At 38.7% G+C, this 18,598-nt stretch overlaps 2 protein-coding genes across 2 annotated transcripts in view; both read left to right on the top strand.

Moving 5' to 3' along the window:
- Positions 1-18,598, top strand: part of LOC134000198 (NACHT, LRR and PYD domains-containing protein 3-like) — a 47,651-nt gene that overhangs the window by 7,045 nt on the left and 22,008 nt on the right. Inside the window, exons 7-11 of the mRNA XM_062439536.1 lie at positions 31-204; positions 1,420-1,593; positions 2,607-2,780; positions 3,692-3,865; positions 17,499-17,672. Of these exons, the coding sequence (XP_062295520.1) occupies positions 31-204; positions 1,420-1,593; positions 2,607-2,780; positions 3,692-3,865; positions 17,499-17,672 (870 nt within the window). The remainder of the gene's footprint in view (positions 1-30; positions 205-1,419; positions 1,594-2,606; positions 2,781-3,691; positions 3,866-17,498; positions 17,673-18,598) is intronic.
- Positions 11,344-15,659, top strand: LOC134000196 (NLR family CARD domain-containing protein 3-like). The gene is made up of 4 exons (XM_062439533.1): positions 11,344-11,510; positions 11,662-11,941; positions 13,419-15,204; positions 15,555-15,659. Exons 2-4 carry the CDS (start codon positions 11,671-11,673, stop codon positions 15,556-15,558), a joined length of 2,061 nt encoding a protein of 686 aa, XP_062295517.1. The 5' UTR covers positions 11,344-11,510; positions 11,662-11,670; the 3' UTR covers positions 15,559-15,659.

Below are 18,598 nucleotides of genomic sequence, written 5' to 3'. Positions count from 1 at the left end.
TTTAATTTACATCATTTACTCTTTATTCAGATTGGGTGACTGCAGTTTGTCAGAGACCAGCTGTGCTTCTCTGGTCTTAGCTCTGAAGTCCAACCCCTCCCATTTGAGATTGCTAGAGCTGAGTAAAAACAAGCTGCAGGATTCAGTCGTGGAGCTGCTGTGTGATCTTCTGAAGAGTCCAGACTGTAGAATGGAGAGACTGGGGTAAGTTCATTGACTGTCTGTTACTATTGTTGATCTTAATGTTTAACAACTGGACCTAATTTATGTACATACATAACTTACATCCATGACGTAAATGTTTTGTTAAAGTAAATTAATGTTCATAATTTTTGGTAAAGACTCACATCTGTATACAGAAGAACCTCCCAACTAATACCTGTTTGAACTGATCAAGTTTACTTGATAAAGGAGAAATATTTCTTTTTAAAATTCTTTAATGTGTTTTAATGAATAATGTCTGATCATTGATGTTGATCCTTCAGAACACATACACACACGCGCACACAGATTGACTCAGTGTTGACATGAATATGTGTCTGAATGTTGTGGTGACATGTAGAAGGCTGACATTATGATGATCCACAATAACACAATGATAAAGTCACTCTGCTGTTGTGAATGAGTTACAGCTCTATTGAGTGAGCCAGATCATTTGGCTCAATTATAATTCAGCCCAAATGTAACATTATTTTCACCTCTGATTGGTCTGTGTGTCACATAAATTATTCAGTTTAAATAAGCTAGATTTTACCATTATTTTACATTATGTTTAGTATTAAATGTATAAAAATATTAATGTAAAACACCAGACACTATTTACAATTTATTTATATTTAATGTTTTGAATTAGATTTAAAAAACTATCCAAAACAAATACTATAACAGAGAAATCACATAAAAAATTATCTCGCACTTTGAAAAGACACAAGCCTGGACACAAGCCTCGTTGCGCCGCGTTAGTAGAACAGCTTGCACATTTTTTTGCAGGTGATGTTAAATTTGCACACGTTTTTACACTCGCAAACCTTTAGTAAATCAGGTCCTAAGTGTCTCCGCTTAGAGGAGCTGATCCGTTTTTTTCCCTCTGTTATTATCTGCCCGTAATATTGTTTGTGGTAAATTAAGTACATATATATATATATATGTGTGTGTGTGTGTAAAAAAAAAAGATATCAGATCTGTCCTGTAGCCTTATTTAAATTTTGCATGTGTGCCTTTCTCCTTAGATTTTAAGGGGGGGAAAAGCAGCTCTCAGAAGGAAGCCGGCTTATAAACCCATCACATCACTACTCTGCTAATTTTAGAGAATAGCACATTGATGAGGACATAGTAATGTTGAACTACACATTTAAAACATGAACACATCTGATTGGATTACAAATGGATTTTAATCTACATCATTTATTCTTTATTCAGATTGAGGGACTGCAGTTTGTCAGAGACCAGCTGTGCTTCTCTGGTCTCAGCTCTAAAGTCCAACCCCTCCCATCTGACACTGCTGAAACTGAGTAAAAACAAGCTGCAGGATTCAGACGTGGAGCTGTTGTCTGATCTTCTGAAGAGTCCACACTGTATACTGGAGACTCTGATGTAAGTTTACTGACTGCCAGTACTATTGTTTGTTTTTTAAAAAGTATGATTTATTTGTGAGATTTTCAATATACAAAAAACATTTACAGAAGAGCTTATACATATGGATTAACAAGAATACAGGTGTTCATTTTCAAAACTTAGGTCCTAACAAAGGCAGGGGGTGGCCAATGGGTAGGACACCAAACAGGGCAACTAGTGGTGAGGGGCAGATGTAATTGCTGAGAGAGTTTCTAGAACAAAGTAATGGTGGGACAAGTGTAGAACATATGACCGAGATCAGCTGGTCCTAGATGACACCTGTCCAGTATTGGGCAGTAGTGGCGTTACAAGTAGTTAGATGTTTTCTACATCAAATAGCTTTTCAGTAATGAAGTTAGTTTACTGATCAAATAACGCAGTAGCGTCCAGAGAAGCTACATTTTCCAAAGGCATTTCTAAATCTTAAATGCAGCAGAGTTTCGGCTGCGATCTTAAGCAGTAACCTAGGTGACAGACGCTCTTCCATGTGATGTCACGTACATATCCTTCTGCTGATACCTGTGAATTGTCTGCTGCAGCGGGGTGGACTGAGAAGCGTGCAGCAGATGACAATGACAAAGGGGGGGAGAGAAGTGTAGTCGGAGTTCATCTTGTAAATCGCCATGGCTGTATCTGCCAAGGTTTTCTTAGCTTTGGAAAAACTCAAATGTGTTTCCTTAAATTTGTGTTTGACGTCACATGTCATTTTTTGCCAGGCCTCAAGTTATTGAGGTCATTTACAATTTGTCCTCCAAATGTGCCTTAAATTAAGCATTCATGCAAACACAGGTGTACTTCCCCCACAATAGCACATACACACCACCTGTTTTTTGTGATTGTGTGAGTATGTTTTTTGTTGGCATGGTTTTGTAGCAGTAAAAGCAGAGAGAGAACAGTTTAATAAACTATTGAACTCAATCTCAATCTGAACCTGAACACCTCTTATCGGATTATAAATGGATTTTAATCTACGTCATTTATTCTTTACTCAGATTGAAGGACTGCAGTTTGTCAGAGACCAGCTGTGCTTCTCTGCTCTCAGCTCTGAAGTCCAACCCCTCCCATCTGAAATGGCTGGATCTGGGCTACAACAAGCTGCAGAATTCAGATGTGGAGCTGCTGTGTTATCTTCTGAAGACTCCACACTGTAGACTGGAGACTCTGAGGTCAGACACCATTACTTACTTCTGTGTTGACATTAATATGATGTGACAGTTTTGGTGACACTAAACTGCAGACATTGTTTTACACAATATGGAGGTTATAGCAATTGGCTGTAAATCATTTTCTTTGGCACAAGCCTTATTGTTGAGCATTTCCACATTACAGGTACAGTGCTTGTGTCGAGAAGATACTGAAATAGTCTAGCAAAGACGGGAAATAACTGAGCGGCACAGTTTTTAAGAAGACAGGCTTTCAGACTGTCTGGGCCAATGGTCTTTTTAGTTTAAGTCTGAGAAGACCTGCAGCAACATCCCCCTCAATGACAATGGATGATTCTGCTTGAAGGTTGAGTCACATTCTGTTCTGTCATCAACAATGTCAAATCTGCAGTATAAATAATTTAGTTCATTTAAGAAAGATTCACTGCTATTAACAGCCTTTTTACTGGCTCTGTACAATAATGTGTTTAAACCCTGAAAAATCTCATCATGGTAAAAAGACAGGTGGGGCTCATTTTTCTTCCAGGCAGGTGGTACTATAGTAATTACGTTATCTTAAAGGCAATGCCAAAGGTAACAGCGAAACAGAATTTAAAAGCGGTTAGCTTGACCACAGTCTATACTCAGTCCCCACATTTAGAGCAGACAAGTTGTAATGAAGCTATAAATGGCAAATGTAGCAAAGCAAAAAGTAGATTATTAGAGAGTAGAAGTTAAAAAAAGGAAAATGAAAAGTACTTTTTATTGCATTACTTATAACTTGTTGAAGTAGCAGCATGATGTCATTGACATGACATGACAATGACAAGCTCATTGATGAGGACATAGTAATGTTGAACTACACATTTAAAGCTTGAACACATCTGACTGGATTATAAATGGATTTTAATTTACATAATTTATTCTTTATTCAGATTGTGGGGCTGCAGTTTGTCAGAGACCAGCTGTGCTTCTCTGGTCTCAGCTCTGAAGTCCAACTCCTCCCATCTGAAAGAGCTGGATCTGAGTGACAACAACCTGAAGGATTCAGACGTGAAGCTGCTGTCTGATCTTAAGAAGAGTCCACGCTGCAGACTGGAGTATCTGAGGTCAGTAGAGAGTTGGAGTCAGTCTGTGCTGGTTTCAGCAGTTTTGTATTAAACACTTCTCTTTCCTTGCTCTCCATAAGCTTGTTCTGATCATGTGTTTGAGTTGATCTGAAGACGACTATTGTTGTTGTGTTGATGTCTGCAGGAAATAAAGCTGGATTACAGCTGACAGCCTTACAACATGTATAGAGACAGTGGTCCTCATCATCAAACTGTCACACCATCAAATCGGATCTACATCACTTTACAAATGTTGATATGATACATAATGTTGAAACATAAAGATTTAACATGTTCTTGGTTTGTAGAAACAAACAATTGTGGCGACCAGGCTGCATGTGATGATTTAACAGCAGGAAACATCTTCAAATCCCACAGAGACTCTAGCTTTAAACTTTGATAAGAGTTGACATGTATCAGCAGTAAATCTATCAGTAAACTGATGAGTGAATGTCTCTGTTTTTGCAGTAATGATGTGTTCATGACTATCAGCACTTTATTTCCTCTGTGTACTTCAGTGAAATCTGCAGAGGAAACAGACTTGATAGTAAAAGTGTGTGCAAGTGTGTGAGCTTGGAGCTCAGTGTGTTCACCCCAACACGTTAACATGAGAGCTGAAAGGAAGCAAGCTACGCTGCACAGCTGTTCCACTTGTTGTCTGAACAGGACTGAAGTCCCTGCTGCTCTTTATACTGGATGTGCTGCATCACTGACTGACAGCTGATGAAGTGAGTCTCACTAAACACTCATTTATCACCTCTGTTGTTTCTTCTTCTCTCATCAGCTGGTGATGATCTCCATCAGAGTGAGTCAACATTGTTCAGAAGGTCATCCAGTTTCAGCACCGGCATCCCTCTCTAACCCATTCACAGTTTATAGGCGCAGTCTGCTGCTGTGCTCACGGTGCATATGCATGACGGTGTCAGGATGCTCTGCACCAATCGAGGTCTTCGTTCAGCTGCCTGTTAACTCAGTAGCAGTAGCAGAGTGAAGCTGAGTCAGAGAAGTTTTGACTTTTTCTATATTCATTGCTGCAATTTCTGGACTTTAATTGAGCTTAATACCACAGTTTTTGGACTCTTTCTTCACATTTGCTGGTTTACTCTTTTCTGTGCATCCATGAGAATATGAGTATTGGGTTATTATTCTGTTGCTGTAATTAGTGTAAAAGTGGTGATGTGTTTTATATTGTAATGTCTCATGTATAATGACAGCACTTGAGTCTTTTTTAATAGTCTGACAGTCACATCACTTTAATGCTATTCATTTAATATATACGATCTCTGAAGATGTAATTTATGTTAGTGATTTTATTATTATGCTGTTGGAATGTAATTTATGTTAGAGTGCAATGAGAGCGCTGATGCATCTGTTAAGGGACCGTCACACACTTCTTTAACTCACCATTTGTTTGTATTATGTCAGTAGCAGTGATGACAGAGATGTGCCTCTGAGCTAAAATGTTGCTCTTTATTGATACTGCCTTAGAGCTATGAGGATCGTATTTTGTTCATGTATACATCCTTGTACTATTTATCACTGCATGATATTTTTATTTACATTGTGTATTTCATGACATGTTGTTATGTTTAGTATTGATGTGTAAGCCTAATCTGTTTATTTTTACATACATCTACTGTACAAAGGAGCATCCAAAAGACCAGCAATAAATGACATATGGCATATGGCATATCAGTAAGTGTGTGTGTCATTAACTGGATTTATTGCCGTATTCATGCCATTACTGTTCTTACCGGAGAACCTGTGGAGAGTGCAGTAATGTCTCGAACAAGCAATTAAGAATTAATTCATTTATCCTTCCCGAGGTCACACATTTGAGATTCAGTAAAACTATTTTACAAACATCCAGGAGTGTTGAGAGAGGATCAGCTGCATCCTGATGATCCATCTGGACTGGAGTCTGGATCTTGATTTTGTCATCTTCACTTCACACAAGTCTCTTAACTGACCACAAACTGAACAGTTATCTCTGGATTTTGTTGAAGTCAGAACTTTACAGATTTGATATACATGACATGTTTGATGCAGGTAAAGAGACTTTTTTCAATTTTGTTATCAAAATGAATGTAATGACTACAAATAAAACTTAAATTTGCAGGCTGGATGTAAAAATGAATGGTAAACATGCTCTTATCTGATCTGACCCTGGCTGATAAACTGTGACTGAAACAATACAAACATCATTAATCAACATGTTTGATGCAGCAGCGACACCTGCTGGACAAAACACTCACCTACAGTCAGCGCAGGAGGAAATACACAAACTCCAAGTAGTAGCACAGTGTAGAAATGCTTGTTTGACAGTAGTTGATGCTGCAGCTGAGTTACAGTCCTGCAGTGTGTGACTGTGGAGGAAAGAAGGAAGCAGCCAGGAACACAAAAAGAAGCCAAACTCAAGTATAAACCAGGATTTAGATGTTTTCTCTTCTATTTAAATCAAATCTATAATCAGTGATGTCTTAATTTGATTTCACTTGAATTATTTTTTCATTTGATTAAATCAAAGCTTCCATTTATCATCCTAAAGGTCTGGATTAGAGTTAGGAGGACAGGATCAGACTACAACAGGCAGTCAGGTCTACAGACCAGCATCCAGGACCTGTACACCTCCAAAGTCAGGAAACAGGCAGGAAAATCACTGCAGACCATTTACACCCTGGACATGACCTGTTCCACCTTCTCGCCTCTGAACGACAAAACCACCAGACACACCAACAATTTCCTAATTAAAATTCATGAACATTTAACTCACTGTGGCACTGTGCAATAACCCTGGACACTGTATACCCACTGCAACTACACATATTTATTTCAGTCTGAAATACTAAATGTACAATAACATGTACACGTTTCATGCATTATTATATATTTGAAGAGGCTGTATATGGATGTGTGTATTGATCTATTTATTCAGCTATGTGTTAGATCTATTTGGTCTCTGGTGTGTCAGACTGTCCGTGTCCCCGCTGAGATTAAATCCCACGTCTCCATGGTGTTACTCGTTCTCACTAATGCCTAACATGCATTAAAAGACTCTGAAACCACTAAGACTACAGAGCCACTACAGAGTTTATAAAGTTGCACACATAAACCACCTTCAACCATTAACTATCTGGACCTTTCTGAAGTATTTCTGTAATTCAATCCTGCAAACTTTATGAAATAAAGTAGAAACAGCAGCAGCCTGGATAATTATTCAAAGACAGAAAGTCACAGGTTAAACTCCTCCTGAAGTCATGTGTGAAAAACCAGTAAACAAACTGCAGACACACAGCAGCTCATATAATGCAGAGGTTTTTCTGGGTGAATAAATGTTAATGTGACTTATTAAAAAAAGGAAGATAAAGGGCAGCAACAATGATGAGTTTTCAAGTTTCCCCAGGAGTCAATAATAACACCATCAAGCTCATCATGTTAGGAAAAAAGTTTAAAAACACATAAAAAAGGACAACCATTTACTGCATACTGCTGCTAGAAACTGAATACAATCAGCAACCGTTAATAATCAATACAAACAGATATAATTATGTTATAAATCATTCATCAAATCAATAACTCATCATACCTTATCAGTTACCTGGTGTTTCTGTTAATGATCAAATGTTAATGAAACAACATAAATACTATTACGTTTTAATTCAACTGAAGCTCCATGTGCTCTCTGGGGAAAACACCGAACTCCCTTTTTATTAAATTGATAATGGATCTTTAGAGTGTACCATAAAACCAAGGTGTTCAAAAGAGGTCAGATTACTATGAAAAATGAGACTGCATTTAAAATGTTTTCAGTAAATGAGAGCAACTTGCTGACTTGTTTCCCTATAACAGCTCAGTCCTGTAATTTTCAGCCTGATATCTCTAAATGTGTCCACTGCTGGCCTCTGCAGTCAGGTCCTGTTGGTACAAAAACAAACATCGGATGACTGAAAACTTTATACCAGATTAAAACTAAAACACAAAACTTAGAGAAAAGTGTCATAAATGAGAGAGACAGAAAGACACGCTGACGCAGATGTTGTAGAATAATAAACTATATAGAAATATTTATTTATATTTGGCATTTTCACATGTTCTCAAACATTTAGAGGCACGCAAATACATCCAGTTTTCAGTTGTATATAAGACACACACGTGACTGAAAGAAGGGAGGGAGTTAAAATTGGAAGTATTTTGTCCAACGCCATTTCACAGTCAGCAGAGCAGAAGGAGGAAACCTTGTCTGAGGCAAGTGAGTGTTAATATCAGGACTGCAAACAATGAATACTGTCATTATTGATCAATCTGCTGATTATTTTTAAGTTTAATTGTTTAGTTGATTAAACTAATGAAAAATATGAAATCATACAGTTTCACGTCTTCATAAGTAGTTTCCTGTAGTTTTCCCCCCTGGTTTCTGCGTCCTCACAGCGATGTAAAAACTCAGCAAACTCTTGGATAAAATAATTATTAGTAGATTCAAATTAATAATGGATGATCTTTAGAGTGTACCACAAAATCAAGTTGTTCAAAATTGGTCAAATTACTATGAAAAATGATATCTCTAAATGTGTCCATTGTGGGTCTCAGTAGTCAGGTCGTGTAGTTAAAAAAACAAACATCTGATGACTGAAAACGTTATACCAGGCGCCCGTTTCATAAAACAAGCTCGGAAAAGCGGCGCTTATTGTCAAATACCTGACTTCAATGAGCCTAACAAATGAGATCAGGATAAAGCGGTTCCATAAAGGTCGATTCACGTTCACGCAATCAAACTAATTCAAGACAGGCTCAATTCATAGAATTGAGTATTCAGACTAATTGCGTGTGCACGCCATTCATGAGCAGCCCATGACGTCGAACACAGATCAAACGGATTCACAATGGCAAAAAACGTAAACACGTCTTAGTTTACTTTTTAAACATTATTTTAAATGTCAATACCAATGTAAAATCAATTGGAATCCTCTTTCGTGGTGGACACACGGATTCCCCGGTTCAACAACGTCACGTAGTGGGGGGTAATTAATACTGTTTTCTAATCTATAAATCTTTTATTTAATCGTTATTTTAATAGTCATTTAACTGAATTTATTATAGTGTTTCAGTGTTTACAGACCAAACTGACCCAGCAGATGTTGAAGTGCGGTGTGTAGAAGTACACCACTGTGGCAGTGACACACGGTATGAGCACAGATCTGCGTACAAAGATCCACTAACTTTGTTGTTGTTGTTTTTTAACATTATAATAGAGAACAAGGGTCAAGCATCTTTGTAATAATGACCTATCTAAATTAATCACCTCTGGGTGTCATCCTGCTCCGATTTACAGCGCGTCAGTCCGTGGTGAGAGAGGAGCAAAGACACCTTCAAATAAATAAATAATGATTTTGATTGACTGTCAGCGTTTTTATCGTTCATCAAATCGCTCTGAAAGTGATTTCAACGATATCGTTCTCCTCTATCTTAATCCTTATAGTTGTGGGTGGACTCCGCCATCAACATGAATTAAAATTATATTTAAAACTATACATTTGTAGTTAAAACTTCAAACTGAATAAAAATTTTAATTTGTGAGCTTCAGCCCGACAGAGAGAGGCGCTGATGCAGCAGCTGAACAACAATTTCTTTAACATTTGGCATTTTCACAGCACACATGTCAGACATTGTGTTCTCAAACATGTAGAGAATAAAAACTCTTCACGCAAATACATCCAGTTTGCAGCTGTAGATAATACACACACACACACACACACACACACACACACACACACACACACACACACACACACACACACACACACACACACACACACACACACACACTGCCTAGATTGTTCTTTAAGAGTGTCTTGATGAGTTTTCAGGGTCTGTGGAAAGACACCTGAGAGAAGAGATGTGGTCACACTCTGTAGAAGATCTGAGGCTGTGTAGTTAGAAACAGTTTAGAAAAATCCTGCAGACAGGATATCGAGGCACTACAATACAAACAGATATAATTAGTTTGTAAACCATTCATCAAACCAATAACTTACAGCAGTCAACATCAGACAATCTCATCATATCTCATCAGTTACTTGGTGTTTCTGTAGTTATGATAAAAATTAACATTAATACTATCAGTTTTAATTCAACTGAAGCTCCCTGCGCTCTCTGGGGAAAATATTACACCAAACTCTCTTGTGCTCAAAAACACATAACTTTAGAAACACAAGATAAAAGGCATTATATGTCCAAAGTCTTCTTATCAGCATCAATATAATCCATAAAGATAAACTGTATCTGCTGCATTATGACCCGACTTTGTTCTCCATGACGACTACTGGTCCCAACAAGGTCAATGATTATAGGAGAAACGGTCCAATAAAGAAATAAATACATATACACACATGATTTCCAGTAAGGAGGAAGGAAGCAGACAGGAAGACAGTAAAGGTGAACGTTGGTACAGACTTCATTTCACAGTCATTTCTTCACCTACTCTCTGTCTGGTCACACTACAGGAAGTTAAAATTGAAAGTATTTTGTCAAACGCCATTTCACAGTCAGCAGAGCAGAAGGAAGAAAACAAGTCTGAGGCAGGTGAGTTTTAATATCAGGACTGCAAATAATGATTACTGTCATTATTGATCAATCTGCTGATTATTTTTAAGTTGAATTGTTTAGTTGATTAAACTGCGTGAGAAAAATGTGAAATCACACAGTTTGAAGTCTTCAAAAGTTGTTTCCTGTTGTTCTTTTCCTGGTTTCTGCGTCCTCACAGTGATGTAAAGTGACTCACTGCTGCGCTCTAAATAGAGAGAAGTCACAGTTAAGAAGCACACACATGTTTATCTGAAGTCAAAGTTTATCTTTGTGATGACTAGAAAACACACATGGTTGTAGTTAAAGTAATGTAAACTAATAAGAAGCTACTAAGTTGAGAGTCAGGACTGAGTTTATTATACTGTGTATGTGTGTGTGTGTCTGCAGTGTTACTGGTTTACCTCTCAGACTCCAGGAGATGAAGGAAGAGGAGGAAGAGGATGGCAGTCTCTGAAATCCAGCTTTCTGTCTGTGAAGAGTGACCAGTCCAATGATTATACTCCAAACTTCAGTAATGAACCTGGACCCTCAGACACAAAGTAAGAGACTGTTTCTAACTACTATTCCCTCTCCCTCATTACAAATTCTGTCTGCTGTAGTCTAAGAATATATAAGTACATTTAGTTTCAAAAGTTTTACTACCTCACGGATGATGTCTCCTACTTCACTGTTCAGTGTACATTGAATAATTGAACAAAAAGTGTCGTAAAAGCACAATGAAACAGGATGAAAACGTGTGATATTACAGGAGGACAGTCACTGTCTCACTTGTTTCACTCACTTTTTATTGGAGACTTACAGATCACTTATAAGATCACTTTCAGTTTTGTATTCAGCAGATGGATTTAACTCTAGTTTAATTTTTAATTAATGACTAAATCACGTATGTAGCCGACTATTAAAATACTGTGCTTTGTCCTTTTTACTTCACAGAACAAAAATCACACTTTGAGACAAGATCCTCATTTTCAGGCGCTGTCGGTTTACCAGCGTTAACAAACCAATGAAAAGAGAAAACACAAACCAATAGAAAGCTCCGGAACAGCTACTGAGTAGACTTCTGGTGAGACGTTTTTACTGATGATCCTCTTGAGTTTCTCTGACTGCAGCCAAACTGGGCTTTTTGTGAAATCATTCAGATCCAGTAGAAACACAGAATGAGACAGACAGAAAGAAACACAACTGGTCTCTTATATGTGCTTTGATTTTACCAGAGAGCCAAGATGACGAAGGCGGACCTCCTTAACCTTCTGGAAGATTTAACAGATGATGAATTTAAGGATTTCAAGTGGTACCTGGAGCATGAAACGGTGGACGACATCCCACCCATCAAAAAGAGCAAGCTGGAAAAGGAAGAGAGGCGGGATGCTGTAGATCTGATGGTGCAGAAATATGAATTTTCTGGAGCTGTGGAGGTGATGAAGAGCATTTTAAAGAAGATCAACAGGAATGATCTGGTGGAGGAGTTATCAAACATCGGCTCAGGAGCAGAAGGTCAGTCACAGGAAGAGACAAACATGACATCACATCCAGACAGCAGATTAAAGCTACCTTTACCTTTGTTACATTTTTACACATTTTTTTGTTTAGGTTAAAATGCTATTAATAAGGTATGGCACTCTTAAATATTAGAGAGATCCACCAGGCATAGAAACTCATCATTATTCCATTCTCATAATATTCTGTGAAAACTCTGACCAATCATATCATTCGGTCCGAATGATATGACATCCATGATCCACGGAGATAGCCGTAAACAGCCAGTAGCGACTGACAATGACCGACAAAAGCGGGCTACGGCTTCCACCTCCAGCCTCTCCCACAGGGAAAAAGAAAACGTGTGTATATATATATATATATATATACACAGTAGTGCACGTTCACGGAGGGGAAGGGAGTGTGGGGGTGGGACATAGGAGAGAGGAGGGGTTGTTGCTGTTCAAGTTTTTTCAAAGTCCTGTGTGAAATGCAAGAAAGGTAAGAGTAGCTTTAAGATTTTCATTGTCATTTCTCAGCACTTATATATATATTTAAAGAAAATGCATCGTTTGCATCTGATTTGACCCATCCTATACACTAGGGGTAGTGGGCTACTGCAGAGCAGCACTCAGGGTACAACTCCAGTTCTTTTAGCCAGTGGGGCACTGACAGCAGTATTAGCCCTGACATACATGTCTTTGATGGTGGGAGGAACCAGAGCACCCAGCAGACACTTCACATAGAAGGGATCCGAGACATTCATGGTTTGAACCCAGGACTTTCTTGCTGTGAGAAAACAGTGCTAACCACTGAGCCATTGTGTTCTTCTCAGCACAAGTAGTTAAAAAGTTAACTGATACTACATTAAAGTAGTACATTAAAGGGAGATATAGTCATTTTAACACATTGCAGGGGCTGACCAGTATTGGGACAGATACACATGAAGATAGACTAAATGATCACACAACTACACAGACATAACTACATGAACCAATGCCCACAGTACATCTGGCCATATCTCCTTAACTGATCAACAGACACCGGCAGCTCTGACTCATACAGTACTTTATGGAGGCTGGTTTCGCATTGTACGGGTAATTTCGGGAGTCAACTTTGGATTATTGAGAGACTGTGGGTGCAACTGGTTGAAAACATGAATGAACTTTTATCAAGTAGCAGTGACATAAGTGTGACAGGTTGTCACGACAAGTTACTGTTATTTGTTACTGTTATCAGGGTTGTAGATCAGAGAAACTTTGACTTTCACTATGAATAAAAAGTGAGGTACAAAATAAAATGTATTTTCATTGTTAGTAGTAGTATTTTATTATTATTATTTATTATTTTTGTTATTTCCCAGGTAGATTTCTCCTGGAGAGTGTTAATTTCTCTGCCATTTTTACACATAACCTGGTTTCTCTGAGTAAACTGATTACATAAGTGCATGTAAACACTGATAGTTGTTTATATCTATATTTTTCTTCTCTTTCAGCAGATGGTGATCTGCAGAAGGGCTTAGTTATATGTAAGATCAATCTGACGAGGAGGTGTCAAAAAATGACCGAAACAAGTGATGAACCAGAAGATGAAATCCTCTTCGACGATAGATACACTGATGTCTACATCACAGAGGGGAGGAGTAACGATGTTGATACTCAACATGAGGTGTGGCAGCTTGAGACAGCTTCCAAGATGAAGACCCTCCATGACACTCCAATCAAATGCCACAACATCTTTAAAGCCTTACCCAACCAAAAGAAATACATCAGAGTTGTTCTGACTAACGGCGTTGCTGGTGTTGGAAAAACTTTCTCAGTGCAGAAGTTCACTCTGGACTGGGCAGTGGGCTCCGAAAACCAAGATATTAGTCTGGTGGTTCTGCTTCCGTTCAGAGAGCTGAACTTGATCAAAGATGAGCAGTACAATCTGATCATGCTGATCCAAGAATGCCATCCAACATTACAGCTCACAACAAAGAAGCTCACTGTCTGTAAAGTTCTGTTCATCTTTGACGGCCTGGATGAAAGCAGACTTTCACTGGATTTCAACACCAGGGAAGTCGTGACTAATGTCACACAGAAGTCATCAGTCAGCGTGCTGTTGACAAACCTCATCAAGGGGAACCTGCTTCCCTTGGGTCTCATCTGGATAACTTCCCGACCTGCAGCAGCCAATCAAATCCCTACTTCATGTGTTGACAGGGTAACAGAAGTACGAGGCTTCACTGACGCCCAGAAGGAGGAGTACTTCAGGAAGAGATTCAGTGATGAAGAGCAGTCCAGCAGAATCATCTCACACATCAAGACATCCAGGAGCCTCCACATCATGTGTCGCATCCCAGTCTTCTGCTGGATCACTGCTACAAGTCTGGAGGAAATGTTGACTTCAGACGAGAAAGAAGAGCTGCCCAAGACCCTGACTGACATGTACTCATACTTCCTGCTGATTCAGACAAAAAGGAAGAAGAACAAGTATGATGAGGGACATGAGACGAGTCCAGAGGAGCTGACGGAGGCTGACAGCGAAGTTCTTCTGAAGCTGGGGAGGCTGGCGTTTGAACAGCTGCAGAAAGGAAACATCCTGTTCTACCAAAAAGACCTGGAGCAGTGTGGTCTTGATGTCACAGAGGCTGCAGTGTTATCAGGATTTTGTACACAGATCTTCAAAAGAGAGAAACTCCAGAAGAAAACAGTCTACTGCTTTGTTCATCTGAGCGTTCAGGAGTTTCTGGCTGCAGTCTACATGTACCACTGTTACACCGACAGGAACACAAGGGTACTGAAAGATTTCCTGGGAGAAGACTACAGTGACGCATCTCTGGATCACTTCCTGAACAGGGCCATGGAGAAATCTCTCCAAAGTAAAAATGGCCGGCTGGACCTGTTTGTTCGCTTCCTTCATGGCCTCTCCCTGGAGTCCAACCAGAGTGTCTTAGGAGACCTGCTGGGTCAGACAGACAACAGTCCAGAAACCATCCAGAGAGCCATCAACAAACTGAAGAAGATGAACACTGTAGAGATCTCTCCTGACAGAAGCATCAACATCTTTCACTGTCTGATGGAGATGAACGATGGCTCAGTACATCAGGAGATCCAAGAGTTCCTGAAGTCAGAGAACAGATCAGATAAAGAACTCTCTCTGATCCACTGCTCAGCTCTGGCCTACATGCTGCAGATGTCAGAGGAGGTTCTGGATGAGTTGGACCTGGAGAAGTACAACACATCACATGAGGGAAGACAGAGACTGATCCCAGCTGTGAGGAACTGCAGAAAGGCTCGGTAAGTCCAGATGTGAATAACATGAATCAGTATAGATTAGTAGTTTAGTTCTTCAAATATTAATAATATATTTGGTCATATATTTAAAATGTTGGGTTTCTTTAAATTTAAAGAGTACGGTCTAGGCCTGCTCTATGGGAAAAAACATTGAAGTAACTTTTGTCGTTATTTGGTGCTTTATAAATAAAACACAGAATTGTAAAAATTCTTATTATTGTTAAAATAATGCTCTGCTTGTTTATAACTGAAATAACATCAGTTATATTTAGTCACAGATGTTCGTGAGCTGTTTAAATCGTTGTGAGTGCAGACAAATGTTGATTATTCAGTTGGTTGTGTTAGCTGATAAGTTAATGAACACAGGTCTTCTATTTATTTCTAGTAATTATTGGATTTCATAGTTTTTTCTTCTACTTTTCTTCCTTTGGGTGTTGGAGGCATCATTGAAACTTGGTAAAACAAGACTTCAGAGGTTGTGGTTGAGGTTTTATTACAGCAGCATTTAATCACAACATACAGCGCATCCAGAAAGTATTCACAACCCTTCACCCAATTCACATTTTGTTATTGTTGTTACAGCCTTATTCCAAAATTGATTAAATTCCTTTTTTTTCTCATCAATCTACACACAATACCCCATAATGACAAAAGCAAAAAAGGTCCTTTAGAAATTCTTGCAAATTTATTAAAAATAAAAAACTGAAATATTGCATGTACATAAGTATTCACACCCTTTTCTATAACACTCAAAATTGAGCTCAGGTGCATCCTGTTTCCACTGATCATCCTTGAGATGTTTCTAAAACTTGATTGGAGTCCACCAGTAGTAAATTCAATTGATTGGCACACAGCTGTCTATATAAGGTCCCACTGTTGACAGTGCATGTCAGAGAAGAAACCCAGCCATGAAGTCAAAGGAATTGTCTGTAGACCTCCAATACAGAATTGTATCAAGGCACAGATCTGGGGAAGGGTACAATACAATTTCTGTAGCATTGAAGGTCCTGAAGAGCACAGTGGTCTCCATCATTTGTAATTGGAAGAAGTTTGGAACCACTAGGACTCTTGCTAGAGCTGGCCGTCCAGCCAAACTGTGCAATTGGTGGGAAAATAATCAGTATTCTCTTCTCTGAAAGGCTGGAGGCCCAACTAAACAGCCTCTGAGTTAACAACACTCAAAATTCCCATATAAAAATACACAATTTCAAAAAGCCCTACTTTATAGCAACAAAGATGATATTTTATAAATAAAGTAACTTGAAAATGCCTAAAGTTGTCAACTAAACATCATGCAGTCATCTGTCATGTGCATCTAATTATTTAGTTACATTCATATTTAGTTATGTACAAGTCTAATATTATCAAACAATTTATTTGTTTTTTATTTGTCACCAGCGAGTAAATGTAGCTGCCTATGGATGTGAACCTGACAGCAGCAGGTAGCAAAGAGAGATGATCTTTATCAACTGGAACTGTTCACTGAGCTGAACTGACTAAAAATATCCTGCAGTCACATTAAAAATAGTGGACAGTAAAACTGTTTTTCTAATCAAGATGTCCTCATGTTAACTTTGTGGAGACACACATGGGATCAGATCACACAGACAGACTGTGCACATTATGGAAGCCTCAATGTAACTCCATTTTCTCTCCTTCGTCTGCAAGATTAAAACAAAACAAAGATTAAAAGTCCAAATTATTGTTTCAATTAAACACACTGAGGTACAATCAGCTGAACTGGGAGTGTTCAGACAAATAACATACAGGAAGACGCGCTTTGGTAAAAGTTTCATTCCATCTGCCATCACTATTCTAAATAAAACATCCAGTAGGTAGCAGTATTTGTCACCTGTTTGTGCAATTCGTGTCTAAGTCTTGTCTAGAAGGTCTGTTTTGTTTTTGTTTTTGATTTGTCTTTTGTATCTTGTTGAATGTCTAAAAGTTTTTTGTTGGTAATGTTTGTTGACCTTTTGATTGTTATGAGTATGGTTATATGACAACAAATTCCCCCTGGGGACAATAAAGAATGAATCTGAATCTGAATCTGGTAGTTTACTGGTTAAGACACATATCTTATAACTACAATGTCAGTGGTTCATTTCCAGCAGTGGACCTTGGCTGCATGTTATTCTCTGTCTCTCTCTTCTTGTTTCCTGTTTATCTCTCAACTGTTGCTTTTTATTAAAGGAATTTAATAAACCTCAAACTGTTTTGTCATCAAATGCATGAAGTAAATATGAAGTGTCCTCTTTCATGATAACTTATGTTGTAATATACTGTATGTGTCATTACAGACTTTCTCGCTGTTATCTCACAAAGACTCACTATGAAGTTGTGGCCTCAGCTCTGAAGGCCAACCCCTCCCAACCGAGAGAGCTGGACCTGAGTTACAACATCCTGTATGAGTCAGACATGAAGCTTCTGTGTGCTGGACTGGAGAGTCCGAACTGTAAACTGGAGTCTCTGAGGTCAGTTCACTGACTGTAGATTTGTTAGATTATATTCAATTAAAATCCTTCATTGAAGTTTCAGATGTTTGGTTAATACATTTTCAGAATTAGCTTTTAGCTCAAATCTGTAGAATTAAAATGTTTCAGGAATTTAAAATCCAGTCTTGTTCTGTGTAAAAAATGACTTCCGAAGTTTAAACTAATATGAGGTTTCAGCAGTCTGAGTTCCACATATCAAGTAAGTATTTTTGTGTTTCTTCAGTGTTTCCTTTGCTGAGCTGCAGTGGAGGGATCCAAACTCAAAGAGGGAATTTTGTTCTAAATATTTGAGTCAGACAAATCAAGTGTGAGTCTACCAGACTGTCATTTCCTGTAGCTGTTTTAGGATGAGAGCACTTCACAGTTAGTATGGACAGGAGGAATGATTACTGCCACCAATAACATGTTTCAATTAAAGCTTCAAGCAACGTTAACAGGCCCTCGCTCCCTCGGCCCAACCCCAAACAGCTAAATGTGCCGTACGTGCATGTCTGTCCTTGCCGCAGTCGCAGGGCGGACACAGTGAGCACGTAGATGTCTTTGCATCCGGGCTTTTATTGAACAGTCTGATGGAGTTAACTAACACTTCCTGTGTCCAGTAGGTGGCGCCATGGTTATGACACTGTATTGACACATAGATATGTTCAGGGCAAGACCCTCATCATGTGTGAGGAATGTGGTGTAGATCGGACAATGTATGTAGGAGTTAAGGACTTCCGGCTTCATGGCGAAACATCGACATTGTCTGCGCTGCCACGTCCACCAGGTATAACAGAGGCGAAAGATTTTGATAACTTTTCATCTTCAAGGTCTAAGGGATGATACTGACTGAATGTGAAATCTGTGGCGTTAAATCTTCAGGAGGAGTTCATTAAAGTACGAGGCGTGGAAATGGAAAAAAACGG

This window comes from Scomber scombrus, chromosome 18, assembly GCF_963691925.1.
Source record: "Scomber scombrus chromosome 18, fScoSco1.1, whole genome shotgun sequence".
Classification (NCBI taxonomy): domain Eukaryota; kingdom Metazoa; phylum Chordata; class Actinopteri; order Scombriformes; family Scombridae; genus Scomber; species Scomber scombrus.
Note: the sequence above shows the minus strand (reverse complement) of the source record. Positions and strands in the feature narration are given on the sequence as shown.